A 27025-nucleotide genomic window follows, 5' to 3' on the forward strand; every position below is an offset into this window, starting at 1 on the left:
CAGTATTTGTTCAAAATACAAATGAAATTCAGAAAGTAAAGACAACTTACCCTTTAATACTGGGCTGGAAGGAGGATGTGGAAGACATTCAAACTGCAGCTGTTGCTTTGCTTCTACCATTGCAATGGCATTCCTCTTCTTTTGCTGCAAGTTGCAGGTTTCAGTTTCTCTCTAATCTAAGCATAACTTGTTTTGATACTTTAATTCCTGTATTTTTTATTTCTAGCATTTTGGTTTTTGTTATTTTAATCATTTAGAATGTTTTGAACATTTTCTTGCCAAAATACTTCTGAATGCTTTTTCAATTGTACTTTAAAGGGAAGTGTTTGGACGGCAGGATGTTCACTAATCTTCTTTTTTCGGCTGCTCCCATTAGGGGTTGCCACAGCGGATCATCTTCTTCCATATCTTTTTGTCCTCTGCATCTTGCTCTGTTAAACCCATCACCTGCACATCCTCTCTCACCACATCCATAAATCTTCTCTTAGGCCTTCCTCTTTTCCTCTTCCCTGGCAGCTCTATCCTTAGCATCCTTCTCGCAATATACTCAGCATCTCTCCTCTGCACATGTCCAAACCGACGCAATCTCGGCTCTCTGACTTAATCTCCCAACCGTCCAACTTGAGCTGACCCTCTAATGTACTCGTTTCTAATCCTATCCATCCTCCTCACACCCAGTGCAAATTTTAGCATCTTTAACTCTGCTACCTCCAGCTCTGTCTCCTGCTTTATGGTCAGTGCCTCCGTCTCCAACCCATGTAACACAGCTGGTCTCACCACCGTCCTGTAGACCTTTCCTTTCACTCTTGCTGATACCCGTCTGTCACAAATTACTCCTGACACTCTTCTCCACCCATTCCACCCTGCTTGCACTCTCTTTTTCACCTCTGTTCCACAATCCCCATTACTCTGTACTGTTGATCCCAAGTATTTAAACTCATCCACCTTCTCCAGCTCTACTCCCTGCATCCTCACCATTCCACTGACCTCCCTCTCATTTACACACATGTATTCTGTCTTGTTCCTACTGACCTTCATTCCTTTCCTCTCTAGAGCATATCTCCAACTTTCCAGAGTCTCCTCAGCTCCCTACTATCGCTATAGATCACAATGTCATCAGCAAACATCATAGTCCACGGGGACTCCTGTCTAATCTTGTCTGTCAACCTGTCCACCATTGCAAATAAGAAAGGGCTCAGAGCTGATCCCTGATGTAATCCCACCTCCATGTTGAATGCATCCGTCACTCCTACCGCAGACCTCACCACTGTCACATTTCCCTCTTACATATCCTGTACAACTCTTACGTACTTCTCTGCCACTCCCAACTTCCTCATACAATACCACAGCTCCTCTCGAGGCACCCTGTCATATGCTTTCTCCAGGTCTGCAAAGACGCAATGCAACTCCTTCTGGCCTTCTCTGAACTTCTCTATCAACATCCTCAGAGTAAACATTGCATCTGTGGTGCTCTTTCTTGGCATGAAACCATACTGCTGCTCATCAATCATCACCTCGCTTCTTAACTGAGCTTCCACTACTCTTTCCCATAACTTCATGCTGTGGCTCATCAATTTTATTCCCCTGTAGTTACTGCAGTCCTGCACATCCCCGTTATTCTTAAATATCGGCACTAGTACACTTCTTCTCCACTCCTCAGGCATCCTCTCACTTTCCAAGATTCCATTAAACATTCTGGTTAAAAACTCCACTGCCATCTATCCTAAACACCTCCATGCTTCCATAGGTATGTCATCTGGACCAACAGCCTTTCCATTTTTCATCCACATTATAGCTGTCCTTACTTCCTCCTTGCTAATCCATTGCACTTCCTGATTCACTATCTCCACATCATCCAACCTCTTCTCTCTCTCGTTCTCTTCATTCATCAGCCTCTCAAAGTACTCTTTCCATCTGCCCAACACACTCTCCTCGCTTGTGAGTATGTTTCCATCTTTATCCTTTATCACCCTAACCTGCTGCACATCTTTCCCAGCTCGGTCCCTCTGTCTAGCAACTCATCATACGCCTTTTCTTTAGCCTTCGCCACCTCTCTCTTCACCTTGGGCCTTATCTCCTTGTACTGTTGTCTACTTTCTGCATCTCTCTGACTATCCCACTTCTTCTTTGCCATCCTCTTCCTCTGTATACTCTCCTATACTTCCCCATTCCACAACCAGGTTTCCTTTTCCTCCTTCCTCTTTCCAGATGTCACGCCAAGCACCCTTCTTGCTGTCACCCTTACTACATCTGCTGTAGTTTCCCAGCTGTCTGGTATTTCTTTACTAGCACCCAGTGCCTGTCTCACCTCCTCCCTAAACTCAACCTTGCAGTCTTCCTTTTTCAACTTCCACCATTTTATCCTTTGCTCTGCCCTCACTCTCTTCCTCTTCTTTATTTCCAACGTCATCCTACAGACCACCATCCCATGCTGCTTAACTACACTTTCCCCTGCCATCACTTTGCAGTCTTCAATCTCCTTCAGATCAGCTCTTCTGCATAGGATGTAATCTCCCTGTGTGCATCTTCCTCCACTCTTGTACCTAACCCTATGTTCCTCCCTCTTCTTAAAATATGTATACACCACAGCCATGTCTATCCTTTTGGCAAAATCCACTATCCTCTGACCTTCTTCATTCCTCTCCTTGACACCATACCTACCCATTACCTCCTCGTCTCCACTGTTCCCTTCACCAGCATGCCCATTGAAATCTGCTCCAATCACCACTTTCTGTCCCTTGGGAACACTCTTCATCACTTCATCCAACTCACTCCAAAAATCTTCTTTCTCACCCATTGCACACCCAACTTGCGATGCATATGCACTAACAATATTCATCATCACACCTCCAATTTCCATCTTCATAATCATTACTCTGTCTGACACTCTTTTCACCTCCAAAACACTCTTGATATACTGTTCCTTCAGAAACACTCCTACCCCATTTCTCCTCCCATCCACACCATAATAGAACAATTTGAATCCACCTCCAATCCACCTGGCTTTACTCCCCTTCCATTTAGTCTCTTGCACGCACAATATATCAACCTTCCATTCTCTCTATCATATCTGCTAACTCTCTCCCCTTACCAGTCATACTGCTAACATTCAAAGTTTCAACCCTCAGTTCCACTCTCTTTACTTTCCTCCTCTCCTCCTGCCTCCGGACACGTCTCTCCCCTCTTCTTCTCCTTCTTCTTCGGCCAACAGTAGCCCAATTTCCGCCAGCACCCTGTTGGCAAACAGTACTGGTGGCGGTCGTTGTTAACCCGGGGCTCGACCAATCCGGTATGGAAATTTGCATTGTTGTCCGCATATTGATTTGGCAAAATTTTACACCAGATGCCCTTCCTGACGTAATCCTCCCCATTTATCTGGGCTTGTATATATATATAAAAAAAACTTTTTAAAAAAGCACTCTTTTATTTTACGAGTGATAGATAGATAGATAGATAGATAGATAGATAGATAGATAGATAGATAGATAGATAGATAGATAGATAGATAGATAGATAGATAGATACTTTATTAATCCCAATGGGAAATGTATGAAAGACTTAATTTTTACTTTTTAGTACACTTTTTAACTTAATATAAGCGTGGTTTTTATAAAATATTTTTTATATATATATTATTTTTAACTTTTTAGTCTTGGGTTTGTTTTCGTATAATTTTGTAATCGATATTTTAACACTTCCTTTAATATTTCTATCTGTTACTAGCGCCATCTATTGGTGAAGTCTTTAACTATTCTTTATATGAAAATTTCAGTTCTTAATTAACATGGATTAATTGATCAATTAGTGAAACTGATTATTGATTCATGTATTGTCATCGGAAGTGAGTAAGTGTGCAAAATTTCAAGTCATTTGGACAATAGAAGTGGGATAAATACCAATTACAAGATTTGTACCAGACAACAAACAGGTGAAGTTAAAAGAAGTGTGGTAATAAAAAGAAAATAAAAGTTCCATTAGGACTATCCATTATATGTACTTCAATCTAGGGTTTGTCACAGCACCATTATAGGAGGAGGCAAAGAACAAAATATGACTGCAGTGAGGTAGAGCTACAGAAGAAGAAATGAAAATAAAAACTCCAAAACAGCAAGCACATAAAGTAAAAGATCAGATACAAAAAATACCAACTTAAAATACACGTAGAACAGTAACACATTTATAGCTGTGATGAAACACAGGTAATAATTTCAATGCATATTTGGATTCAGCCATCCATCCATCCATTTTCCAACCCGCTGAATCCGAACACAGGGTCACGGGGGTCTGCTGGAGCCAATCCCAGCCAACACAGGGCACAAGGCAGGAACCAATCCCGAGCAGGGTGCCAACCCACCGCAGGACACACACAAACACACCCACACACCAAGCACACACTAGGGCCAATTTAGAATCGCCAATCTACCTAATCAGCACGTCTTTGGACTGTGGGAGGAAACCGGAGCGCCCGGAGGAAACCCACGCAGACACGGGGAGAACATACAAACTCCACGCAGGGAGGACCCGGGAATCGAACCCAGGTCCCCAGGTGTCCCAACTGCAAGGCAGCAGCGCTACCCACTGCGCCACCGTGCCGCCCTATTTGGTTTCAACCTCTGTAAAATTAAAGGCATCACAAAAGAAAACAAGAAAGAAAATGTACACATGGTGTTACATCTAAGAGCATTCGATGGACTGAGTTTAATAAGGTAGGTCCTACAACCTTCTCAGTTGGTTTCAGGGTTTAGGGACCAAAGGTTATCTCCCCAGGATTGGGCAAAAGGCTGAAAACAAGTCTGGACAGGATTCTAGTCATAAATACAAGGTCCACCACTCACTCACACATAAACACATACCATATCGACACACAGTGACAATTTGTAGATGGCAATTCACACCAGAGAACCGTGTATTATTTTTTTTTTTGTTATTTTGCCCTGACAAAAATTAATAGAGGAGCAAAGTAGTCATCCTCATATAAAAATGTTTATTTTCCACAGTTCACAACTACTATATTTATTTAACAAGCTTTGAACCAGTGCAACACAACAATTAGAAACATGTGGCACATACTGTGTATTTTTAATCTCAAACACAAAATAGTGAAATTCTTTAAAAGCATATTTTGAATCGACAGTTTTATTCTAAATTCTAAATATTTAAGACCATTTGCTTATATGTCACCTTGTGTTTTATTCATTCCCTTGGCTGTGATGTTTGTCTGACTTTCAGTCATCAAGTCTATGTAAGGTTTTTAAATTCTCCCATATGATATCTAAAATCCTAACTGACAAGCATTTTAAGAACAATTGCTGTATTTCAAAGCTGATGGATGTTCAATAATGATGTATTGCATCCCTTAATCTAATATCTCATTTCTGGATTATACTGTCCTGGCTACTAGTCATGCAGGAAATCAGTTTTTAAAGCTTATGTCTGCACTTATAGAGTAGTAAAAGGCTAGCTAAAACAGCACAGCAAAGAGGTCTTATCTGAAGCTTCACCTGTTGTTTTCATAACTGGTTCTATAAGACTCTGGTTTGCTGTCATTTATTAAACTGTCTTACTAGTTGGTATTTAATATAATGTCAGTTGGCATAAAAATACAATGTTCTACTCAAATAATACATCTACATGAATAAAGGTATCTTTTCTGTGTGTGTGTTTTATTTGTTTTTTTATGATTTTTTTTTGTTCATTGACATTTGTAGCACATTAGGCATGTAAAATGGCAGGATTTTTTATTGGAACTGAATACCTAGGCCTCAGATTAAGCAAATGGCACCAACTACAAGATATTTTTGATAACAGAGTGTAATAATATCTGTGGGTTTTGTCAGTGTTCTTTCCACAAGGGAAATACCAAGCTTTTCCTGGTTATTGTTATATTTTAGTCATAGTCCTTACCCTTCCAGGGCTGGGGTTCCAATGTTTCTTTAATATCTGTTTTGTTTGGTTTTTATATTAACAGAGCAGGGGTCTCTTCTCTCGCCAACCCCTGCTCGCATATGGGGAAACGTATGTACAATTTAAACAGATCTACAGGGGGATAACATTTCTCTTGGTGCCAGGTAAGGTCCTTGCTAGGGTTGTCCTCAATAGGATCCGTGATCATTTGCTCACCTACCAGCGACCGGAGGAGTCTGGTTTTATGCCTAAGAAGTCTACCATCGACTGCATTCCTGGCACTGAGGATTCTCATGGAGTGCAAACGTGAATATCGGCAGAGTTTCTTTGCAGCCTTTGTCGATTTTCGTAAAGCGCTTGACTCAGTTGATCGAGCTGCCCTGTGGGACATCCTGAGGGTTCGCGGGATCCTCTTGAGGTTGCTGGATATCATGAGCAGCCTGTACACTGGTACTGTGAGTGCTGTGCAGAGTGGAGGCAGAACCTCTGTGTTTTTCCCAGTTGATTCTGGGGTTCATCAGTGGTGTGTTCTTGCTGCTACTCTGTTCAATGCTTGTATGGACTGGGTGTTGGGCAAGGTGGTGGGGTCCAGCAGCTGTGGGGCATCTATTGGTGAAGAAAGATTAATGGATCTTAACTTTGCTGACGATGCTGTGATCTTCGCAGAGTTGATGGAAGCTCTGATCATGCTCTCGAGAGACTGAACAAGGAGTCTGAGTATCTGGACTTGTGAGTGTCCTGGATAAAAATCAAGATCCAGGCCTTTAATGATCAGCAGTGTGTCTATCTGCGGAGAGAGTGTCGACCTTGTCGATAGGTTTACTTACCTTGGCAGTGACATTCATGTCTGTGGTGACTTTTCCTATGAAGTCAGTAGACAGATTGTGAGAGCATGGTGGGTCATGAGGTCGCTGGAAAGGGGTGTGTGGCGCTCCTGATATCTATGCAAAAAGGCGAAGGTCCAAGTCTTTAGAGTCCTGGAATGAAGACTGGACTCCTTTGGTACTGTGTGTCTCTGGAAAATCCTTGGGTACCGCTGGTTTGACTTTGTATCGAATGAGCGGTTGCTCATGGATTCCCAAATGAAGCACATTACCTGCATTGTGAGGGAGTGCCAGTTACGGCACTACGGCCATGTGGCGCGTTTCTCCAATGGAGATCCAGCTCGTAAGATCCTCGTTGTTAGGGACCCAACTGGGTGGACCAGGCCAAGGGGTCGCCCATGTAACTCCTGGCTGCAGCAGATAGAGGGTCATTTCCGGAGGGTGGGACTAGACCGTGTGTCTGCCTGGGGGGGTTGCCAACCAGGATCCTGAGCTGTTTTGTCGTGTGGTGGGTATATGCTCCCCAACTTGACTTGCTCAGTTTTTTCGACCATTATTTGTATAGTATATTGGAATTTTGTTTGCCTACTTTGAAGGCATTGCCATTTGTATTCTTTTGGGCTTATTTTTGTTTAATAGAATTTGCTGTTAAAATAAATGTTTTTATTTATAAAAATTCTTGGTTGCCCTTGTTGTCACTAGCCGGGGTTTGGTGGGCCCCCTCTCTTGTGGGCCTTTTTGGGATTTTTTTGAGACTTTGTGCTTAGGACCTCTGCAGTTCATATCACTGACATTTTAGAGGTCCTTAATTAGGCCTGTGTTGTTGTCCTCCTGTCTGTCTTTCCCCATGATATATCTGAGACAAATTAATTCATTTTTCTAATTACTTTTGCATTGATTATAAAGCAGAGCCTAATGTACATTATTGTTTTTGACCAAGCATTATCTGATATTGCTGTGTAATTTGTAAATTACTTTTGTCATTATGGTGACAACATCATAATAGAAATCATAAATACAAAAATGCAACCTAAGGGCAATAGTAATAATCATTCCCCAGCAGCCCTCAAACAATCAGTTTAACACAAAGATACCTAAACATATTAATCAGATTATTGTAAACAACTCTTAAGGTAAAGATGTTAAATTCATAGATCTCTCAATTTATGTGCTGTTATGGAATCAGATACTTCTGTTCTTGTTTGAACATAGTTGCTTAGCAGACAAAAGAATTTGAACAGAGGATGGGGGGCTTTAAGGTTTATCCCTTGCTTAAAGTCCATCGCCAATTTTATTTTCTTGCAGTTTCATTCCAGATTATGTCAAATGCACACTTTGAGCAGTCCTTCAGTGCGATTTACTACTTCTCCACTACATTGTCCATTTCACATTAAACACTATACCTTGTAGTTTTTTACTGATATATTATGGTGGAATTTGAATATTATTTAAATTACAGCACTGGCAGGGTGATTTGCATTATTTTCTACACATAGTTACCTAGGTGTAAGAAAAAATCTAAGTACCGTGTGAATTCAGTAGTAATAATGTCACTTTGAAAAATAACGTTCTTGTGATGGCCTGGTGCCATAAATTGGATTGAGTGGGTTGGAGAATTTTATGTTTTGCTGGAACAGAATATCTTGTATTTTTAGATTTGTTTAATTGCTTTTCTCATTACAAAGAGACATTGTTGTTTCTATAAAATTATTTAATAGTATTTCATGACTTGGTGTTGATGTGGTTATTACTGCCATCTCACAGCTGTAGAGATGTGCGTGGGCTTAAATCATGGTCTAGCCATTGTCAATGTCGAGCTTATTCTGTACATTCACCGTATCTGCAATGCAATTTGCCCAGGCTTGATGGTTTTGTCCCACGTCACAAAGATGTTTAGATTACTTAATGTTAATTGTCAACTCTAAATCAGCCCTTTGTCAGTCAGTGAATGTGGATATGCCTGTTCCCTAGCCATGATTGATCATATCTTGTGGCCATTATTGCTGGGACAGGTTCCACATTTCTGTAAACCTGTAATCGAATATTTGTGTTCTGAAAATGGATAGATGGACAGTTTAGTTGCTTTAGGCATACACATTAAAACATCACACATGCACACACACACACACACATATATATATATATCGATAACTAAATTACATACTAATGGTGTTGTATAGCTGTTTAAATGCATTTGTTCATTCCTAGAATACCACTGACTGCATCCTTCCATATTTTTATCTGGGGCTGAGGAGGACCCTGGGCTTTTCCCAGCAGTAGTCATCATATGCCAAAATGAATGTCACCTTGGTGCATGCACATTATTCAATGACACATTCATACTGGGCATTATATAGCACACAATATAGGACACAAAACCTGAAAGACCACCTTTGAGTGCGGAATGAAATCTGAGCATTTGGTTAAAAAAAACCACAAACACCAGGAGAATATTTAACACAGAAAGCACTGCAGTCTTGCCATGTCTTACATAATATTTTATGAACTCTCATGTACAATATTAAGCAGACTCTGTCAGGTCTACTGAAAGCAGCTCTTGATTGGGAAGCAGGATTTAAGTTGGTTATTAATATTTTATGACTGAAGTTCCATTCAGACCATGTGCCTTTTCTTGCTATTATATGTTCTGGTCACCTGTAATCGGAATGTACCAACTGAAAATGTGCGAATGTTTTTAATGGACTATTACTTCCTTAAAAATGTGTTGGAAATATCAGTGGAAGAGAATCTTGATTTTTCCATTATTTGATTCTTTTCAAAACACAATGCACCTGGGAAAATAAGATAATCACAGTTAATAGCAGCCAGGGAAGTTTGTTGCATTGTGTTCTGTATTTAAGTAATTATATCATCAACAAATATATCTAATTTAATTTAAAATCGCCAACATCTGAAACAATTTTGAACAGCATGATGGCTGTGTAACTTCTGTACAGTGTAAAAATGCGACATTTAGATCAGCTAATGAGAGTAGAAGTAATTATTAGGCAACAGTAGCAGACAGCTTTTGGTAATTATGCAGTCACCGGTGACCAATTTAAATTTCCCTGGTTAGCCTGTGCTTAGTGTGTCCCATCCAATTCATTAAGCACTATTAGTTCTACGAGACTTATGAGTTAGGCTAAATGGGACTTAAATATGTAGTATTCTTACATTTTTGTACGTGCATTTTATTGTTATTATATTACTGCTATATAATTTTAAAACTAAGTAAAATAATATAATATAGTTCTTTTACTTAATATTATGTTTAATTAGAATATGCTTGTAAAACATTTAAAATAGGCCCTATCAAACAAAGAAATGGCCTTCCTTAAGTTAGGTTCATTATTGACAGTGTCAATGCAGGAGTTGTTATTTTTTATAACATTGTAATTATATGAATATCACCTGGCTTATGCAATTATTTTTTACATTTTAGATGGTGATGGTATCCAAGATCATTTGTTGCCAGTCTGTATGGATGATAGTTGCATGCAAAGTGCTATTTATCTCAGCAAATCTGGACGAGAAGAGGTATGTAATATAAAAAAAATATAAAATATAAATCAATGGAGACCATTCGGTGTATTTAAAGTACACTTGTTTTCTCCACTATCCATTTTTATCCACTTGATAATTTTATAGGGAAATTTGTTCCTGGGTCCATACCACACTTAGATATAAACATCATTTACTTTTTAGTCTTAAATACTGTACATTTGGGCTTAGTTTCCAACACAATAGTTATAGCTAGTGCCAGACAGGCTAGTTTAAGTATTTCTGTAACTGCTGATCTCCTGAGATTTCCATACATAACCATCTGTAGAGATTACTCAGAAATCATGCAAAAAATAAAACCTATTCAGTGAGTGGCAGTTCTGTGGATGGAAATGCCTTATTGATGAGAGAGGTCAGAGGAAAACAGTAACTCAGATAACCACTCTGTACAACAGTGGCAAGTAAAAAAGCATCTCAGAATGCAAAACACGTCAAACCCTGAGGCGAATGGGCTACTACAGCAGAAGACCACATCGGGTTTCTTTGTCTGTCAGTCAACAACAGAAAGCTGATGCTGCAGTGGACACATATTCAGCAAATCTAAACAGTTGAAGACCAGAAAAATGTCTATTTTAGTATCGTTACTGTCCATTCATGGCCACAATTTACCCATCTTCTAGTGGCTACTTCCAGCATGATAAAAAAAATTACAAAGCAAAAGTCACTACAAACTGGTTTCATGAACATGATAATGAGTTCAATGTGCATCCTTTGGGATGTTGTGAAATGGGAAATTTGTAGCATGAATGTGCAGCTGACTGATCTACAGAAACTCCATGATGTACTCATAATGAACATGGACCAGAATCTCAAAGGAATGTTTTCTTGTGAAATCCATACCATAAAGATTTGAGGCTGTTTTGAGCACAAAAGGAGGCCCTACTCAATATTAGCATAGTTTTCCTGATTATTTCCTAGGTTAGTGTATATACACATCTATTTAAAACTCACAGGGTTAAATACACACACTTGACCATGAGGTAATTGTACACCATAAGCTTGATATTTCATCAGTAAATTACTAAATGAAGAAAATTGTGTTGAGCACTGTAAGATTTTCAAGAACACACACTTAACACATATTTACTTTTATTAATTTAAAGACATTGATCTTCTTTTCTTTTGTTCATGGATTCTTTTTGCTGCTCAGTTGAATTTAAGCTTGATATATCAGGACTGTAGCAAACAAAACTGTCACAGAAGCTAGTGTAAATTGAACAATCTATCGTGAACTTTCATGCTTTTCCACTTTCACATTGAACATATTGTAATAATTATGGATGTTATTAAAATGTGTGCAGATAAGTGATGAAGCTGGCCAAAACAGTAGCCCATGCAGAGTGCAAAGGGCAGCGGAAATCATTAAGAGTTTCTGCTTGGCTAAAATCCTTTAACCTTGGTGGGCCTCAGTCCAAGGTGTATAGACTTTACCTGAGGAGAGGTGATTCCCTGGAGATCTTCAGTAAGGATCCTATCTTAGATTAGCTCAAGTATGTAACATTATTGGAATGCAACTCTATAATGGGGAGGGGGGTTCATTTGAGTTCAGAAATCTTCTGATTGGTAATCAGGTGAATTAAATACAAGAACCTGTTTCTTGAAACATGGTGGAAGTGGCACACAGAATTTCAGATGAATACTGTGGATAATGCTTAAGTTGTTTAAGTAAGAAAGCAGCAGAATAAAGAAAACACCACCAGGAATAACTTTACACTGTAGAGAACCCAGAAGTTTCAGAGAGCTAGCTTCTGATAATAATAATGATAATAATAATAATAATACATTTTATGTATATAGCGCCTTTCCCATGCTCAAGGCACTTACAGAATATAAGAAAGAATGGCAGGGTATACAGTATATTGCATTGTACAAACCACATAAATAAATAAAGAAGATTACGACAGTGAATTCAGAGAAAAAAAAGCCTAACAGACAACACCATTGATGGTCTCGCACACACACACACAGGTTACATGAGCATCTTGACAGAGAAGTAAACTGAGAGAAGGGTAATAAAGTCAAGTAGAGCTAAAAGCCTTCCTGAACAGATGAGTTTTGAGTTGTTTTTTAAAAGAATTCATGGAGTCAGCTGACCTGATTAATTTCGGTAGGTCATTCCAGAGTCTGGGCGCTATACGTCTGAAGGCTCTGTCACCCATGGAGTGTAGATTAGTGTGGGGTACAACAAGATTGCCACAATCAGAGGACCTTAGTGGGCGGGCAGGCACATAGTGATGGAGAAGGTCACTGATGTAGTTTGGCGCAAGGTTATTTAAGGCTTTGTAGGTTATTAGTAGGATTTTATATTCGATTTTGTAAGACACAGAGAGTCAGTGAAGACGGAGCAGGATGGGTGTGATGTGCTCGCTGCTGCTGGTTCGAGTAAGGACTCTTGCAGCTGTGTTTTGAATAAGCTGGAGCTGTGATATAAGATTAGAAGGGGCACCTGCCAGTAGGGAATTACAATAATCAATGCGGGATGTGATAAAAGCATGGACAAGTTTCTCAGCATTAGAGAAGGAGAGGAAGGAGCGAACACGGGATATGTTACGGAGGTGAAAGTAAGAAAGTTTCTTAATGTGATTTATGTGGGCGGAATAAGAAAGGGAGGAATCAAAAATGACACCAAGATTTTTTACAGTAGAGGCAGGTCTGATGAGATCACCGCCAAGATAGACTGGGAAGGAGCTCATTTTATTAAATTGCATTTTAGTCCCAATTTGCAGGAGTTCAGTTTTGTTGCAATTTAATTTTAAAGAATTCTGCTCCATCCAGGTTTTAATTTCACTAAGGCAGGTTGTGAGCTGAGAAAGTTCTGATGAAGTTCCACTTTTAACATTGAAATAAAGTTGAGTATCGTCTGCATAAAAATGATAACCCAGTCCAAAGCTATGAATAATATGGCCAAGGGGAAGCATATAAATACAGAAGAGAAGAGGGCCGAGGGCAGAGCCCTGAGGAACTCCTTATGTGACTGGCGCTGAGCTGGATCTGCTGTTGCCAAGACTAACAAACTCTTGCCTATCAGTCAAGACATTATGGGATATTACACTACCTATAAAGTTGATAAGCCTTCTATAGTGAGTAGCATTATATTTTTATAAAGGCAGTAATAATAATAATCACATTAGCAAAAATAGAAAATACACTGAAACCACCTTTAAAATGTAGCTGTTAAGTGGAAAAGATGCAAGGAATAGTTGAACAATATAAATAAATGAGGATGGGAGATAAAGCAGATGTTAACCAAATGAAATTGTTAAATTATCTCATTAATGACACAAAAGAAATGTGCCAAAAACTTGGAGGCAGGGTAGATGTCAAGAGGTTAGCAATAGATAAGATACATGCACCACTGAATTAATTTTGTGTTCCCAAGAAGCTGAAACAATATAACTTCTTTACATGCACTCATGGGCAAGGTTAGAACCTTCGAAACATTTAACAGAAAAGAGGACTTTCACAGTTCCCTGCAATTTCAATGAGATCCCATACATGTTTATCACATGCAGAATACATAATGTGTGGGACATATGACTCGTGATTAAGCAAGCATCTTCTCAGATAGAACAACTTTAGAATGCATAAGTGCATACAGATAAGAAGAGCTGAGAGACAAAGAGCTGAAACCATACAAGTACAGACCTCTGCAACACTGCATGCCATGCCATCAAAGGGAAGATGGAGGGGAAAAGGAGACCACCTTGGTGTGTGAAGTGCTTTAGAGTGAGAGAAAACATGAGCGAAAGTGGGCATGAGGCATGTCCCACTTTCTGGAAAAGTGTAAACTGCATAGTAAAAGCAAACTCTTTTTTGCCATTTGTAAAAATACAGGAACTAAAAAAAATAGTCCTAGAAAAGGAGCATACTGTTGCTGATTCAGAGAGTGAGAATCAAGTATGGAGTCTCCCCTTGGGTGGAGTAGTTGGGAGTACAGTATTACCATTGTGCAAGGGAATCCTGATTGCAGCACAGCTGTTGACAGTAAACAGTTAGCTTGCGATGCTACTTGCATTGAGATCCTACTGATATATATGTGATTTATTACCTGCTTCTTTATGTATCTTTGTTTTTAGTTAGGCAAGTGTGTCATAGGGGAGCTCCCATAAGAAAAGACTTAGAATGTGAAATAAAGTCAGAGATCTGTTTAATTTCCACTGTAGGGCTTTGTAAGTGTGTTTTTGTTTACTTATTATCAGGTGACAAATGTATAGGTATATTAGATTGCTTCAGGTACAAGAGGGTTATGACACTGTGCTGTCTGGCTGAACCTTGAATTCTGATGAGATACATTACATAACACAATTTATAATGCCAAAAAGAAGCTGTTGTGCTTCTCTGTCTGTTATTTAGTGTTGTTTTTGTGAAGGAATTTAAACAGCTTTGAATGCTGTAGCTTTTTTGGTTTACCCATACATTGCATTATTAATTGTGTGTGTGTTTTGTTATTTATTTATTAGTCAGTCAGTCAGTCATTTTCCAACCCGCTATATCCTAACACAGGATCACAGGGGTCTGCTGGAGCCAATCCCAGCCAACACAGGGCACAAGGCAGGAACAAATCCTGGGCAGGGCAGGTGCCAGCCCACCGCAGGACACACACATACACACACCCACACACCAAGCACACATTAGGAAAAATTTAGGATCGCCAATGCACCTAACCAGCATGTCTTTGGACTATGGGAGGAAACCGGAGCACCCGGAGGAAACCCACGGAGACACAGGGATAACATGCAAACTTTACTCAGGGAGGACCTGGGAAGCGAACCCAGGTCTCCGTACTGCGAGGTAGCAGCGCTACCCGCTGCGCCACCGTGCTGCCCTATTTATTTATTATTGATTAAAAATTCAATTGTGTTGCTTCCATCCCAGTGCTCTATATAGATGATGATTGCAGGGCACTGTTATTCAAATGTTTTGAAATGTACAGTCAGTAGCATTCAGATTCCTTACAACAAACATTGTTTATAGGAAGACGTAAGATGTTCATTTACTGCTGCCTTGGACCCGGTGCTAACAGAATATGCTCCAGTCCATTTAATTTGGATTGGATTAGATTTGGGAAGAGAATTATTTTCAGGTTTATAGGGTCATTATTGTCACATGTAAATTTTTACTTGGCATGTGCTAATGAACATGCAACACATCGCCTGGCACCATGATTATTAAGCGTGACTACCTTACCATAAAAATGTTTTCTTCCTTACCAGAAAGAATCTTTGAACATGTGTTCAAATGTCCAGTTTTTTGGATCTTTAAAGAAATACAGATAAAGCAAAAAAAAAAAAAGATAAAAATTGGTTTCACCAAAAAGACAGCTGTGTATTATCTTGTTTTGTACAATCGTTTTCATTAACAAATGAATTAAATTTTAATTATCTAAATTTAAAGTTAATCCCAGTTTACTGTGGGGCAAAAAAGTATTTAGTCAGCCACCAATTGTGCAAGTTCTCCCGCTTAAAAAGATGAGAGAGGCCTGTAATTTTCATCATAGGTATACCTCAACTATGAGAGACAAAATGAGAAAAAAAAATCCAGAAAATCATTGTCTGATTTTTGAAGAATGTATTTGCAAATTATGGTGGAAAAAAAATATTTGGTCAATAACAAAAGTTCATCTCAATACTTTGTTATATACCCTTTGTTGGCAATGACAGAGGTCAAGTGTTTTCTGTAAGTCTTCACAAGGTTTTCACACACTGTTGCTGGTATTTTGGCCCATTCCTCCATGCAGATCTCCTCTAGAGCAGTGATGTTTTGGGGCTGTCGCTGCGCAACATGGACTTTCAACTCCCTCCAAAGATTTTCTGTGGGGTTGAGATCTGGAGACTGGCTAGGCCACTCCAGGACCTTGTAATGCTTCTTATGAAGCCACTCCTTCGTTACCCGGGCGGTGTGTTTGGGATCATTGTCATGCTGAAAGATCCAGCCACATTTCATCTTCAATGCCCTTGCTGATAGAAGGAGGTTTTCACTCAAAATCTGACAATACATGGCCCCTTTCATTCTTTCCTTTACACGGATCAGTCATCCTGGTCCCTTTGCAGAAAAACAGCCCCAAAGCATGATGTTTCCACCCCCATGCTTTACAGTAGGTATGGTGTTCTTTGGATGTAACTTAGCATTCTTTCTCCTCCAAACACGACGAGTAGAGTTTTTACCAAAAAGTTCTATTTTGGTTTCATCTGACCATATGACATTCTCCCAGTCCTCTTCTGGATCATCCAAATGCTCTCTAGCAAACTTCAGACGGGCCTGCACATGTACTGGCTTAAGCAGGGGGACACATCTGGCACTGCAGGATTTGAGTCCCTGGCGGCGTAGTGCGTTACTGATGGTAGCCTTTGTTACTTTGGTCCCAGCTCTCTGCAGGTCATTCACTAGGTCCCCCCGTGTGGTTCTGGGATTTTTGCTCACCGTTCTTGTGATCATTTTGACCCCACAGGGTGAGATCTTGCGTGGAGCCCCAGATCGAGGGAGATTATCAGTGGTCTTGTATGTCTTCCATTTTCTAATAATTGCTCCCACAGTTGATTTCTTCCCACCAAGCTGCTTACCTATTGCAGATTCAGTCTTCCCAGCCTGGTGCAGGTCTACAATTTTGTTTCTGGGGTCCTTTGACAGCTCTTTGGTCTTGGCCATAGTGGAGTTTGGAGTGTGACTGTTTGAGGTTGTGGACAGGTGTCTTTTATATTGATAACGAGTTCAAACAGGTGCCATTAATACAGGTAACGAGTGAAGGACAGAGGAGCCTCTTACAGAAGAAGTTACAGGTCTGTGAGAGCCAGAAATCTTGCTTGTTTGTAGGTGACCAAATACTTATTTTTCACCATAATTTGCAAATAAATTCTTCAAAAATCAGACAATGTGATTTTCTGGATTTTTTTTTTCTCATTTTGTCTCTCATAGTTGAGGTATACCTATGATGAAAATTACAGGCCTCTCTCATCTTTTTAAGTTGGAGAACTTGCACAATTGGTGGCTGACTAAATACTTTTTTGCCCCACTGTATACGTGAAATGTCATTCAAGTGAACACAGATTAAGAATACTGGACAGCTAGAAAATTAATGTGCAAGTAATAAGAAGAATAATTTGGTTTTTTTTTTAGTCTGTTGTGTCTCTGAATTTAATGATACTACTCACTGTTTCCCTGATAGTTATTATCTAAGTAAATCTATTGTAGCACCACTTGATTCTGTAAAATGTAATTGAAAGGGGAAAATGTTGTAAACATTCATAATTTAATTTGCTGCAAAGTTGACTTTGGTTTAAAAATTCTTTAGAAGAGTGTGGCCCATGGTGAAGTGCAATTTTAAATAAATAATCGTGACTGAGGAAGTGCAGGCTCCAATTGGGTGCGGGTGTGAGCGTGTGTGCTCTGCTCTGTGGACAATTGGGGTGCCCGGATGATCTCGCATACATGTGTGAATGCAAGTGTCAGTCAGGTGCCTCATTCTTACTTTGGAGGGAGCGGCATATCACACCTGTGCCCATTTGGACAAGCTAATATTAAAGGAGCCTGCACGGCCGAGGGGAGTAGAACGAACAAAAAGAGAAAGGAAAGGAATGAGAACAACAAGGAGAGAATGAAGGTTGAAATGAAGGTCAAGAAAGAGAGCGAAAAGCAGGAGAAGAGAGCCGCTGTGGAATGAATGGCAGGTGATTGGGGGATGATCCTCACTGTGCAGAGCCTGAGACTGAAGAGGAACACTCCGATTGATCAATGCAGGACAGTAGGAGCAGCCCATTATGCAATATCTCCCACAGATGGTGAAGGACTGGCAGCAGGAGATGGGTGCGTGGCTTTGTACAGTGCCCTGGGATGCCTAAGGCCTGGCAATGGGGACTTGAGCCAGGAATAGATGGTTGACTGCATCTGTCTTCTCGTGTTGCAGGATCCGTAGAGGGTAAGCCAGGGAGGCGTCAGTTTTCGGAATGAAGCATTAGGGCTCAGATTTTTTAAAAGGTACTGCCTGGATTTTAACCTCGGTTTTATAGATTATTTATTTATTTATTTATTGAAGATTATGATGCACTGCACTATTTATTTCGGCACTTTTTTTTGTTTTATAAAGGGACTTATCATATATGTGTGTGTGTGTGTCCTTATTTGCCCAGATCATCTCAGTACATGACTATCAATGGTTTCAGGCTACCAGAATCAACCAGGGAGCATATTAATTTAGTACACCAGTTACTTGCTTCAAACAATGCCTGCGAGCACCAAGGTTAACTTAGCTGATCCCAAGATAATGCCATGACCTAATGAAAGCGGGCTGCAATTCCAGGGCACATCGATAAGCTTCCATTGCTTCCCTTCCTCAGAATGGTTGCTCTTTGGAGGAGTGGTATTGTTAGTAAAATAATTCTTATGGCCTACATGTAAAAAAAAGAGTGTGCCAACTTTATCAGTGACTTAAAGAAGAATTGATTAACTCAAATGAATCAGATCCACTAGAGTAGGAAGGCAATTAAAATATTGTGTAAAGTGCTAAGTCATTTTATGCTGTTTATTTGTTTAAACACTTTTACTGTTCACTCCTCAATAGCAATGACTTACTGTCTGCTGATGAATGGAAGTTGAAGAGTTTCAGTACCTCTGAATTAAACTTAATATTAAGGACAGAGTGGAAGCATGAGATGGAGCAGCAGATGGTAAAGTACTAGTGCCCCTCTAGAAAGATTGTCTAGATTCCTGGAAAGGAAGTCTCTTAGGCACCTCCCTTGGACACAGAGGACCAGAATATACTTAAGGAACTATACTATGAGGATCAAGGATTTCCCAAAGATGTACCAAAGTGTCAGTCTTCTCAGCTTGTCCACAGAGATTAGTGTTATTTAAGAATACATTGAACTTTAATCTCTTGACATTAAGTAATACTGTAGTTGTACTGTAGATTTGATCACACTGATGGTACTAGTATTACAGGCAGGAAGAAGAAGGAAAAATGCAGTATGGTGATTAAAACAATAGAATCAGTATCTGCACCTTCTGATGCTGTTTTTCCCTTCGCAGACCATATATGCACTGTATTCTGTATCACTGAAAATACTATATTGTGCTAACTTTCTCATAACCTAATATATCTTATATTTATAACAGTTTTTTAGGCAAGTATAATATTCATTTTAAGGTATATGTTTGAGACATTAAATTAAGAATTTCTGTCATTTGAAAGCAGTTAATTTAACACTTAAATTCTAGTCAATGTGTAATAACTATAATTTTGTCAGCTTTTTATCTAGTGATTGGTGCAGTTTGATATACATCTTCACTTTCTTTCTTGTTGCAGTTGTTTGTTCTTTGTAAGTGTCATTGGAGTGTGCTGAATAGTACCATGATTAAACCATCCTTTCTACAATAAGCCTCATAATTCTGTGACTCTCAAGTTAGACATGGCAGCAATTTTAAACTTGATAGTGTCAGGTCATCATAGAAAATCAAAGTCCCTTTATTGTATATTTCACTTGTGAAGCATTCAACAAAAAGAAAGCAAGTTGAATGGTAATGGTTGCTTATTTTTGATAGAGTGGGTGGGCATATAGTAACTTCCTTGTCTAGGACTCAAAATGCAACCTTTGTGTTGATTCTCTGTACATAGCTGTTTATTTTAAAACATTACTGACAGCAAAATGCTGCAATTTTTTGTTGTAAGAGAGATGTGAAGGCACAGAAATACAACAAAGGCTGTTTTTCAGTATAGGTTTGTATTTTAATAAATCAAAATATTCAGAAATGTACTTCTGCAGTGGTTCATCATTTTTTATGTTTTGTTTTCTCTAACTCTGCCTTTGTAAAATTAGATGAACACTCAGATGCTTATGCTATGATGCTGCCATTTGTGTTTTTAATATTGTTTACTACTGTGTGAATTTGATTACTGTAAACTACATGTTTTAATAATATATAGGTATGGTTTAAAACAGTTTATTTTGAGTGTTATTTCAAAGGACAGGTACATGTATTTATTTCTCATGAAAATATGTTATATTTTATAAAGTTTCCTAAAATATTTGTCTTGAGTACTGTCTTACATTCTGCTCATCTATGAAAGAATTTAATAAACAAATACAACACCACTGTATATCAGTGGAGGCTTCAAAGGCTTCCAAAAGGCTTCAGTGGCCTGCCTCAGGCCTAGGATGTCCAAAAGAGATTGAAGCCTTACAAAGAAATTTAACAGTCTTAAAACTATATCACTAAGCCTTACAAGTATAAAAGTCACCGTATACCTTGGATTGTGAAAAAACCTCAAAAAGATTTTTATAAAAAAAAAGGATTTGTTAACAAAAAATAGAAAAATGAAAGCAAGACTGTATAGAGCAAAAGAGGCAAAAATGAATTTTATAAAAGGTAATCCTAAATAAACGAAATTCAGATGACAGAATCCTTGGACAAAGGAAAAGAATCATAAACCAGAAAATCCAATAACGTATCAAAAAATTTACAACTGCACAGAGCAAAGCGCTTGGCTGTTGAATCCTGCTTCTGGCTCAAATGGAAACATTAGGGTGGTCCCACCTCTTGAGGGACCACCCACAAAGCTCATGGATCATATGCAAACTTAAATAGTCCATACATAATTAACCAATAATAATCAAAATCAACACAAATAACATCAAAATAAGAAAAATATGACTCAAAGTAAACAAATACAACAAAAGAACACAAAAATATACCTAAATACACAATAGTAATATAATAGTATTGTTCATTTTACAAGATGCCCGAGATCCAGTTCTGTAGCAGATTTCACCTTGAGGTAACAAAGGGGTGGCTACATTGGCTCAAACCCCTGCCCCCATTTGCACTTGTCTATCCATTTCATTGTTAGACGTGAAGAAAAAGCAGCGATCAGCAATCAACCTTGTTAAGGCTGGATAGGCTGCTGTTTACTATCACATATGGAAATAAAGTATGGTCTTTAACAAGGATGTCAAGCTGCAACTTGCTTATCTGCTATAGACAGACTTGTCCATTGAAGCATGGTGACACTGCGCTTCAGTGGATTGCTATGGAGAAAACTGTCCATACTTTAAGTAATTCAACAGAACTGTAAAGCCTTTGAAACACTTTTTTTTTTATATATTTTGTTTTATTTTCAAAAACCAGAACCTTACAATGACTTTCTACTCAATCAGACACATAATAATAACATAACAGATGCCACCATTTACTTCTGAAAAATACTACATAGAAAATACAGGGAAACAAACAAAACAAAGACATAATTGGTGTTAAATAAACAGATTTTAGAAAATGTTCCTGACTGACCATCTCCGATTTTCTTCATACTGGTTGAAAATAATTTCATTATACTGAATAACTAGTGTGCAAAATTTTAGGCTTGCATGTTCATTATTTTTTGAGATATGGAAGCTTAAAATCAAATCAAATTTTATTTGTCACAGGCAAATTACACATACAGTACAATATGTAGTGAAATGCTTAGGACACTAGAACCATTTGACACTCTGCTGATCTGCAGATGGTTTGGCATGTCGGGACAAATGAATGGTTGTCTGTTGTTCTAGAAATGGTGGCTAACCTAGAAGTTCTTGTCTGAAGTTTTTGGTTCCCTTTCTGTGAAATTTCCTCTTTACCAGCCCAGATGAAATGGAGGATCTTGGTTCAAGGTACCAAGATCATATTTTGTACATTTACTAACGAAAACAAACTCTTTTCAGTTGTAGGATTCTTTTTATGACCAACTTTGTCTTAAAATTTCATGCATCTAGCATTAACAATTTAAAAGTTCTGACTTAAAGGAACATTGTCATTTATTTAGCACCAGTTGTTTTTTCAATAAAATTACGGACACAGACCTTTTTAAAGCCTCCATATCTCAGCAACTAATGAACGTGCAAGTCTAAAATTAGGCATACTAGTTTTTGAGTACAACAGTATTATTTCAATATAGTATGAAGTAAATCAGAGCTGTTTAGCCAGGTGGCCTCTGTTGATTTTTTGTGGATTGACTGCAAAACACAATTCAACCCCCATATAATATTCAATCACTTTGTGAAGGAAACCAACTATAGTTGATACTAAATGCATTTGTTGGTCCATTATCATATGTTATTTGTTGAACCACTTACTTCTTTGCTGTTTGAACACCTAGAAGCTAAATGTATCTTTATTCTTTAAAGAAGACAGCTGTTCAGATTCTTCATGTACGGTCAGCATATTGCTGCTGTTGCTAATTTATAAAAGTAGAGATTTTGTAGTTTGCAAACAATCCAGTTCTGTGTGGCATAGTTTATTTGTGAGTCTCTGAAGTGGCAGAGACTGGGTCATGGGTGGGAAAAAAATGAACTGTTCTTTCAGTTTTGCAGAGGGAGGGGAGCTAAGAATTAAACAGGAAAGCAGAGCAATGCCACAAATTTGGTTGAGAAGTTTTGTAACAAGAACAGGTCCTTCACTTGTGGTGTGGTAAGACTGCCTGCCTTCATGGTGCTAGCGCTGTGACTTCCAATTTGTAGGGAACCTGGATATGGGGGTAGCATCGTGTGTCTAAAGGCTGATTTTAAACCCCAAATTTTTATAGGGTGTGTAAGAAACACCAAAATTTAAATTAGCACAAATATTGAGCTAAGCAGCCAAATGGATTTTATTTATATAACTTCACTTACAGCAGTGTTAAAAAGAGTAATCTTTATTTCAGTTGTCATTTTATTCAGGTCTGGGCCTCAAGAAGTGTCAAAAACAAACAAATAAAAAAAAAGGGTTGCATTCGTAAAAAGGTTAAGAATCCCTGGCTTAAGCACATGTGCACTACAGAACATACATGGCAGGATGAGAGTGGAACATTTTGAATGAACATGATGTAATGTGGCAAAGCACAGTGAAATGGTGAGGAAGAACTGGGCTGTCGTTGCTTTCCTGCCTGGAGTAAGTGAGCAGGGGACATGATGAGAGCAGACATTCCGTCAATAAGGGCAACTTAGGTAATTTACATAAGTGTTTGCAAAGCATGCATATATCTAGATATCTAGACAGCTCACTTTTGGTCTTCTTTTTTTGTCTATAATTCTGGTATATCACAGTCCACACAAAATGATTTTACTGTTGCTACTAAAGCAACATTTCTGTAGGAGATCAAGAATGAGGTCACAACTTTTTTTTTTTCTTAAAAGTTGGCATGTAGATGAGGCAGTGGGAATTTATATCATATACAGATGTCCATTAGTTATGTGAGTATTACTGGCTGACTTAAGGAGTGTTTTATTGTTTAGATTTAAGCAGAAAAGTTACAGATAATGTTTGCTCTTTCTTATATACTGTATTTAAATCCATTAATGACAGCTACACACACAGAGCTCAGACTTGGACAAAGTAGTAGCCTTATTTGCTAAAGTCCATTATAACTGGCATATTTGTATAATGTTCCAAACTAATGTACTGTACTTCTGAAATTCCATCAAGTACCTGGGCAAGGGTGGCGAGAGAAAATGCTGTTCCTTCTGTAGAATTGTACAATGATGGAGTTCCACAACATTGTGTTAATTGTGCCTTTGAAAAGTCCATCCATCCATCCATTATCCAACCCGCTATATCTTAACTACAGGGTCACGGGGGGGTCTGCTGGAGCCAATCCCAGCCACCACAGGGCGCAAGGCAGGAAACAAACCCCGGTCAGGGTGCCAGCCCACTGCAGGGTGCACACACACACACACACACACTAGGGCCAATTTAGAATTGCCATTGCACCTAACCAGCATGTCTTTGGACTGTGGGAGGAAACCAGAGTACCCAGATGAAACCCACGCAGACACTGGGAGAACATGCAGACTCCATGCAGGGAGGACCCGGGAAGTGAACCCGGGTTTCCTAACTGCGAGGCAGCAGCGCTATCACTGCGCCACCATGCCACCACCTTTGAAAAGTCATGAAGTATAATATGAAAGTGTTAAACGTGTCACTTAGGTTATAATGATGTGCTATGTGAACTCTTGTTAATCAGGTATATCTGACGTTTCATGTAATTACATTGGAAATTATTTTATTTGCTCTTTCTTTTATTAAGACGTGTCATATTAAAGTATGTGTAGTAGAGGGAGCATACATTTTTTTCTCATAATCTGACATAATTAGCTTTCATTCACACATTATTTTGCTAAGGTTGGAAATATTAAAATGTCCCTGACATTACATCAATATTACATATAAACAAAAAAATAAAAGTAGGCATTTTTTGTCCAAGAATAATATGGAAGCATGCCTGTCTCTTGAATTGCCCCTGCCCCTGTTTGTGCCACTGCCCACCAAAAGGTATGTACACAAGAAGATAGAGAGTGGGAGTGAGATAAGTGAAAGCCTATGTGTGAAATTGTTAAATGTCCCCAATAACCACCTTGAAACTAGCTGACTTAAAACTTTATACGGCTTCCAATAATTTTTGTCCATACGTATAGCAGGTGAAAAATATACTTTTCTCAAATAAAGATAAAGGGTGGTGATCTTGTTTCCTTTTTTTAATCTTTTAAGGTACTAACCGGTTTAATTAAGTCTGTGCAGATAGGTCTTTATTTTAAATGCAGCAATGAAAACCATTAAGTTTTATGTTTATAGTTGTTAATTGTACATTTATTTATTTTTTGTTATGACATTTTGAAGTAAACACATCCATGAAAGCCTAAGAAAGGAACATGAATGAAAATTTACGAAAGTCAAGAGCTGATCTTACTCATGAGGCCAGTCCATTGCAGGACATGGTAAAAACACCCCTAAAATAATTTCTTTTTCATTTCTGCATGCTGTTAGAAAAGACTGCTTATCACTGTTTCCTTTTCTTAAACATACTTCTTTCATCAGGTGTTCACATTAAAATGTCCTTTTTTGGATTTCAGCCCCTGGCTTTCCTGGGATTTTCTAATTCTGGTTTGCCTTTAACTTATCCCTCCTGTAGAAGACAATAGGCATACACATTTTTACACAAAAGAGCTTGTCTTTTAAGTTATAATAATATAAAATTAGCATCCAGGTCTCTAGAATTGTGGAACTAACCAGTGCACCATCATGTGGCATTATGGTTAAGCTAGACAAGTTACAGCCTCTCCCTCAGTTGATTCCCAGAAAGTCACAATGTTAATATTTATATTCCAATAATTTAGTTTTAACTTGCTTTAACTAGAGTTATTTTGTCTGCTTGCCTTTCTGCCTATTTAAAAGTTTTTTACACAATTTAAATAATCACATGTAACCAGGCCGTGCTGAACTGTCACAAAGTACTCAATCAATTTTTCTAAACCCAGAACTTTGTTACAGGGAGCTGGTGCGAGACCAGAACCATCCCTGGATAGGACACCAGAGCTCATACAGTCATTTATATGCTGATGTTATCTGTCGAAAACCCACATGAGCAATGGGAGAATGTTTAAATTCCAAATAGTGATAGTAACAGCATGTGAGTTTTGTGTTAGTTTATTAACTTATTAACAATTCAAAAGACTCTTCAGGTTACAGTGTTAAGTTCATTCCTCTAACAACGTGTGGCTAAGTACTGTTATGAAATCTCATATGGCATCAACTTTTCTGATCTAGCTGTTTCCATCACAAGGTCAGAATCAATATCTACACAAGGCCAAACTGAGCACAAATTTCTTAGTGTTCCCCAGTCACCAATTAACCTTACTTGACACTTTTGAAATGTTTGAGAAAACTCAACTAACTAGATAAAATCCAAACAGAAAAGGAAAGAATGTACAAACTGTTACAACAGTAATTGTACTTGGAAGCAAACCCAAGCCCCTAAAGCCAGCCACTGTATGAGTCCCACCCTTTTACAAGTAGGCATGTACAGTATATGGATAATATCACAGTTTTTCTTAAATGTTATTATTTCTGAGGTGCACATATGTTAATACGTGTAATGCTATATAATCTTCAAATTATACCTTAGGTTACCATTTTTCTTCTTTCCTTTTCAGTTCAGTTTTTTCTACTTGCATATTCTAACTGTGCAAAGCAGATACTTAATTTCTAGCTGAAAGAAATCCTTAGGGCTGCTTTAAGATTGTACAAACATGGAAAATGTCCTATAAAATTTGCATGTGCTAAAAATGTCTGATTTTTCCCAAGGGTAATTAAAAGAAATACATTTCAGGGAATGATTAATGTTCTTTTAACCCTTCATGTAACGTAATTATATTATTTTGTGGTATGATCTTTTAGATATTTTGCATCAAAAAGATATGGGACTTTCTTAATATGTTTTTGCAGAATGTGTTTGGTTTTTTTTTTTATTATTATTATCTCTCCCCAGTTATATTAGTGTTATGAACATAAAATCTGTTCTGGTCTCTGCTGCTTTATTCAGAGGTTTGTATTTGTTGCAGTCTGTGATGTAGGGGTTAGAGAGGTGAGGCTTCCAGATTATTTCTGAAGTAACAGCATTCACTTTCCAGTGGCCTGCTTAAGGCCCAGGATGGCAAATGTTTAGAACACATTTTTTGGATTATTCCTATTTTGAACTCAGTGGTGCTTTCAACAGTTTGTATAAAATAAGTGCCTTGATAATGGCTGACATTACTTAAAATGTCACCTTGCCTAATTTGAAATTCATTGCTAGAAATGTTTTTGTTTTAATGTGTTTGTTTTGGTTTTTTTTTTAATTATGACAGGTAAACATACAAGTGTCTTTTTTCAGTAATGCATGTAAACATGGATAATTTTTAAATGTTATATGCAATACTGGAAGAGGCTGGGACCCCCACTCTCAGCCACTCCTT

At 38.4% G+C, this 27025-nt stretch overlaps 1 protein-coding gene across 1 annotated transcript in view; it reads left to right on the forward strand.

Annotated features, from left to right (window-relative positions):
• Nucleotides 1-27025, forward strand: part of itfg1 (integrin alpha FG-GAP repeat containing 1) — a 450065-nt gene that overhangs the window by 120406 nt on the left and 302634 nt on the right. The window contains exon 9 of the mRNA XM_028809647.2: nucleotides 10171-10265. Within this exon, the coding sequence (XP_028665480.1) occupies nucleotides 10171-10265 (95 nt within the window). The remainder of the gene's footprint in view (nucleotides 1-10170; nucleotides 10266-27025) is intronic.

The sequence above is a fragment of the Erpetoichthys calabaricus genome, chromosome 9 (genome assembly GCF_900747795.2).
Source record: "Erpetoichthys calabaricus chromosome 9, fErpCal1.3, whole genome shotgun sequence".
NCBI classification, from domain to species: Eukaryota; Metazoa; Chordata; class Cladistia; order Polypteriformes; family Polypteridae; genus Erpetoichthys; species Erpetoichthys calabaricus.